Raw genomic sequence first — 5,914 nt, 5'->3', positions numbered from 1 at the left:
AGAAGGGGAAAGAAGGGGGGGGAGGAGGAGGAGAGATAGAGAGAGAGAGAGAGAGAGGCGCACATATATATATATATATATATACTTACATATATACATAGATATATATATATTATATATATATATATATAATATATATATTTATATATATTACTATATTATATATATATAATATATATATATATATAATTATATTATATATATATATTATATATATATATATATATATATATATATATATATATATATATAATATTAGTGTGGTTGTGTGTGTGTGTGTGTGTGTGTGTGTGTGTGTGTGTGTGTGTGTGTGTGTGTGTGTGTGTGTGTGTGTGTGTGTGTGCGTGTGTGTGTATATTTTTCATTTTACATCTCAGGGGATACTATATCTTTCCTTCACTCTTATCTAATCTGTATATTTTCTTAATACTATTATTATTAATACTATTACATGTCTTACCCATAGATACGCAATTGGCCTTATGACTGCAGTGGTGAACAGATGACACATGGTAGTGGAAGTAAGAGAAGAAAGATCACAGGAATTTAATACTAACCGACGCGTAGTACCAGACGTAAGTCTCATTCAGCCTGGTAATTTGGTGCCTCTTCTGTCCGACCCACACGTCCGCGTCCACTCCCCGGGTCCAGTGCTGAGGAGAACGCCACGAGGAATAAAGAGATGTGGAGGATGAATCACAACCAGCAGGAAAGATAATGCACAGATCTAAGTGATAACAAATAGGTCGTAGCTTTAGGATAGCATGTGTCTGAAAGTCGTTCAAAAAGAGGTGCCGATTGTAAGTAAGAAATAAGCGTTCCTCAAGAAAAACACCTTTTGTGATTCAGTAAATATTTATCTTAGCAAGTTGAAGAAAACCTTAGTTACAGTAAGGTAAAAAAAAACATACATAATATGGTAACAATAGGTTCTGCCTACAAAGTAAGAGAAGTAAGAGACTCACAAAGCCGTTGTACTGCATGGGCTCATCCAAGTCCGCGAAGATCCAGGGAGGCACCATCGACACGCTACCGTCGTCGCCGACTGTAATGTCGCCGGCGCTGGTGAAATTTTCTATAGGCCTAACATTACAGATCTTCAGGTGTTCCAAGATCTCATATGTCAATCCTGAAGAGATTTTGTTAAATTTAGTTAATTGGAAATAAAAGAAATGCAGCCGCAATCAAAGATACAGTTCTCATTAGGATATACGGTGTAAATTACAATTGACGCTTTGTAAAAATCTGTTTACGAAATGAAGAACATCCTCTTGTCTCTTTTTCTATAACTGGTCCAGCTGCTTCATTAAAAGTATTAGTTTCTTGGGATTAATCTAAACCATCCTAAACCAGGTGCATGTTCTCGGTGGCCAAGCTAGTTTCGGAAGAGAAAAGACAAGCGATGAATGGCAAGGCACACACACACACACACACACACACACACACACACACACATACACATATATATTATATATATATATATATATATATATATATATATATATATATATATATATATATATATATATATGCCGCGATGGTCCAGTGGTTAGAGCACACACACACACACACACACACACACACCTCTCTCTCTCTCTCTCTCCGAAATCCATTGCTTCAGAACGGAAGTAAAAGCTCATTACTTGAAATATATAGATGACATTCTAAATTCCCCTCATTGCACGCCCCCACTTGCAATCTGCTGTGATGCCTCCATTGGTCCTCATGGAGCAGCAGGGATTGGTGTACTAATTCCTGTTATAGATTTTGAAGAAAGTGTGTGTATTTCCAACTGGACAAGCAACTGATGCCGAGTCAGTAGCCATATATCATGCCATTAAGAAAGGCAGTGAGCAGCAGCGACACCTGGCTGTCTTTACTGAGAGCCAAGGTGCTCTCCATAGTATCACTGCATTTAATCCAGAAAACATGGTAACTAGAAATATCCGTCCCCAAATTTCTAAAATCAGAACAGGGTATTCAAGTGTCACCATACTAGATACCCTCTCATATAGGAATATCGTTATGTTTCATAACACCACTACAAACTTTGCAAGGCGCCCAAGTCGCTTAATCTTATCCATTACTAACTCTTTTTTGAAAAAAAAAGGGATTCTATCGATCTTTAAGAAAATGTTCGGAATTAGCACTTTTGTTATTTTAACTTTTTTATAGACAGGGTCTTGTCTTTAAGGGATAGTGTATAAAAGTTTTTTTACCAGCCGAAATTATTTTTTTTATACAGTGATAACAGGAAACCCCCTTCGGCATGTATAAACCTAATGTTTGCAATAGCCCTCTACACAAATAGAAGCACAGCCTGTTGGGTAGATACTTTGGTATCTTACCCTAGCTTTTTGTTCTGTAAATAAATGTTATCAAATCAGATCAAATCTCTCTCCCCCCCCCTCTCTCTCTCTCCCCTCTCTCTATAAATATATATATATATATATAATATATATTATATAAATATATATATATGTGTGTGTTGGGGGTGTGTGTGTTGGGGGTGTGTGGTGTGGGTGTGTGTGTGTGTGTGTGGTTGTGTGTACGTGTGTGGTGTGGCGCGTGTGATGTGTATGTGTTTGTTATGTGTTGTGTGTGTTTTGTGTGGTGTGTGTGTGTGTGTGGTTTGTGTGTGTGTTATGTGTGTGTACAGTGTGGCTGCGGCCGGTTGATTTTCCATCCTCCCCCTCCCCCCTCCGCTCTTTAGCTCCCGTCAGGGGAATGGTCATACTTATCCCGAGGATGAGCTACCCCTCGCAGAGCCCGATCCGTCTTTGCCCCCAAACCCTCTTCCCCAAACCCTAGGAGTGACGCCGCCTCCGCCACGTTTACCGCTCAAGATCCATTTTAATTAGTGTCTTTTCCCTCAAAAAAAGTTTGAGAAAAAAACTGATTTTCCCTTGGCCCTGCCAAAATATAGTGGTTTCTAGTATAAAAAAAGCCTATTACCCGCTGGTCGCTGGCGCGAACCTGCGCAGTTTTTTTTACCTAAGCCAAGACGTAGCGTCGTCGAGCGTGTGTTCCCCCCCTTTACGTTTTTCCCCTGCAGCCCTGTACTAGAGTACCATAGTTTTTCAATCTTGGCACGAGGGCCATTCATCCTTTTTGGGTACGACACGGGCACACTACCCCCGAAGGGAAAACTGCACGACCACTGCAAACATGCGAAGAAGAAAAAAAAACTAAGTACACGTTTGCGCCCCCTTTTCTCATTTCTTTTCCCTTTTCCCCCTAATGTGTTAACCTTTTTTTTTTTGGGTAAAAAAATCTAAAAGACAGCAAATGGCACATTCTCACACTATTTTTTGACCTCGTTTCTTTTCCCTGTGATCGAGTCAACAAACACAAATCGTTCGTTTGTTAAGTAGTTAATTAAATTCTCTCTTTTTGAGATTTATTTTTTCATCTGCAATGGGTTTAACCTTTTGGGATTTTATTTATCACGAATATCATTTATTTTTCTCATTCCCCCTCGCCCCGACCCGACCCTCCCTTTTTTTTCGCTGCGGGGCACTTGGAGAGGAAAGGTTGTTTTAAAAGTCTGACCTGACCCCTTTTTCTTTTCCCAATTTGGGGGGCGTGGTGGGAAGGTCAATGACCGTTGGTTCCTGTAAATTTTTTGTTTTTTTGTGAGGCCTTGGGGATTAACTTGGCATTGTTACATTGCTTGGTGCCCTTTCTATCGGCGCTAGAACGGAGCTTGTAACGCAATTTCATTAAAAATCATTATTTTGAATATAGCGTAGGATCTTCCTCCATATCATAGTGCACAGGATTGCTCGATATTGCCCCAGGGTTGCATAAACGCCTAATAGATCTGCACTCCGTCGTTCGACAGTAGGTACAATAAACCGAAGTTATTCATTCGATTGGCACCTTTGAGTCGGTGTGACCCGCGGTTATGTCTATTAATTAATGTAGGACTAATGTAAGCTAGAATCATTATTCGCTTATTAATCACACCTTTCTCACCCTCTTGAAGTCGCTTGAATGCTTTGGGTATATCCCAAGCGTTTGTGTGATTCGTGATAATTTAAATATCCTTAGGGAATTTTGCGAGCGCCCATCACAGATACGCAGAAAAGAGCAGGTTATTTATATTCCCTGGCTTGAGTCGCTTCAGTCATATATGGCATTTGGGTATAGGATCCCCCCGTTAATGAAGTCTGACATGCATAAGTAGACATGTACTCGGGGTCATATTTCTGACCCCGAGAAGATTTGCTTGCCAAAAAGTTGGCGAATATTTTTTTTCATGTCGCCATTCATTCATGCGTACATTCTGTCGCATATCATTAGATGTTGAATTCAATGTGGTAGTTGAAATAATTTTAAATAGCTAGCATTGCTAATGTACTTCAGTTTTGTTATAGTGAACGCTAATATTCGTGTTTGTGATTCATTCTCTGTGTGAGGTCACTCTCGCTTTCCCTCTCATTCACGCTAGCTGTCACTCACACACGCAAGACAAAAGACACTGAACCTTTTCATTAATAGGGTTGGTTGTTGTCTTAGTGCCAGCGTAAAGATTTATGATTTATTATTCTTTAACCCGCCATTTTGTCAGTCATGACGAGTGACTTGTACATGATGTACAAATTACATTTATTTCTTCTCTGTGTGATGACAGTGGTTCAAGTAAATCCTTGCAGGTTGCCGTTGTCGTTTCCCTTATCTACTCTCATATCTATCAGAGACGGTTGGTAGTTCAAGCCAGGTCCATGCGGATCACTAATGACGTCTCCCTCTTCTATTTTCTTCTTTATCTTTGTGATAATAAAACACAAAATGAAAGAAAAGACGAAAATAAATTAAAAACCGACATTAAAAAATGCAATTTTTAAAAATAACCGGCTAGTGGTAGTTACACCCCCTCTTCTCTGTTGCCTTTCTTTTTCTCTTACTCTGGCCCTTACGTGTATGATCTGGTGCAGTCAGACCAACACGGCACCAAAGGAGGACCCTTAGGATGCTGTGAGAAGGATGTCATCGGAAGATTGCCATAGGCCTGTGGCCAGATGTCGTCAGAGCAGGTTGTTAAGCTGTCCCATAATGTAGAGGACAGGCGTTGCCTGCTGGACTCCCCGTAGACCCAATGAAGCACCAGCAACTTGCCGCAGGTACCTTTCGCCCCAGGATGATGTGCATGGGCGATGCCTGGCGGACGCCTGCAGATCCGGTCAACTCCAGGAGCTTGTAGCGCAGGTATCAGCTGCCCCGAGATGACGCCCCTGCCCCAATGCCCGTAGATCTAGATAAAGTTTACGAGGACGTGTGGACGCGAGAAGGACCTGGACGAGATCTGTGAAGATGTGTGGACGAGGACGCCGCCGAGTTAGGCCTGGGCCAGGACTACGAGGAGGAATCCGAAGTCAAGGAGGACTTGTGCGAGACTTTCGAGGATGTGTGGACATCGAGGACGGATAGATTACACCAAGGACCAGGAGGATGAGGACGACAGGGACGAGCAGCCACGAAGATGCACCAGGACAACGCACGAGAATGAGATGACAAGCCAAGTTAGGTCACCCTTGAAGGCGCCACAAGGGAGTAGGTGGCCGAGCAATGTACAGTGTAGCATGCGGGTCCGGTGACCTCACCTCGCTCCCCCCATGCTCCCTCCAGCTGCTTGTATCGCTTCCGGCAACTGGAACGGTCACTACTTATACCGAGGATAACCTACGCCTCGCAGAGTTCGTGTCCAGCACTCGACGCGGTAATGCCGGCTTCGCCCTCTCCCTCCGGGCTAGATGGCCGCGACCCGCATACCGCGATTACCTCTATAACTAGACATCTCGTGTGTTCCTATGTGTGTGTCAACTCTCAGAAATAAAGAGTCACACCGTTAACAAGTATCAATACCCCTGCAAGCCATTGTACTAAGGTTGATAGCCTTTTACAGTGTGTG

General features: G+C 42.1%; 1 protein-coding gene across 1 annotated transcript in view; it reads right to left on the bottom strand.

The window, feature by feature from the left end:
• Positions 1–5,914, bottom strand: part of LOC119582087 — a gene marked incomplete at its 5' end in the record, with an annotated part of 51,823 nt that overhangs the window by 4,938 nt on the left and 40,971 nt on the right. The window contains 2 exon segments of the mRNA XM_037930337.1: positions 558–653; positions 966–1,129. Of these exon segments, the coding sequence (XP_037786265.1) occupies positions 558–653; positions 966–1,129 (260 nt within the window).

The sequence above is a fragment of the Penaeus monodon genome, chromosome 2 (assembly GCF_015228065.2).
Source record: "Penaeus monodon isolate SGIC_2016 chromosome 2, NSTDA_Pmon_1, whole genome shotgun sequence".
Lineage (NCBI taxonomy): Eukaryota > Metazoa > Arthropoda > Malacostraca > Decapoda > Penaeidae > Penaeus > Penaeus monodon.
This window is presented reverse-complemented; position numbering and strand designations above follow the sequence as displayed.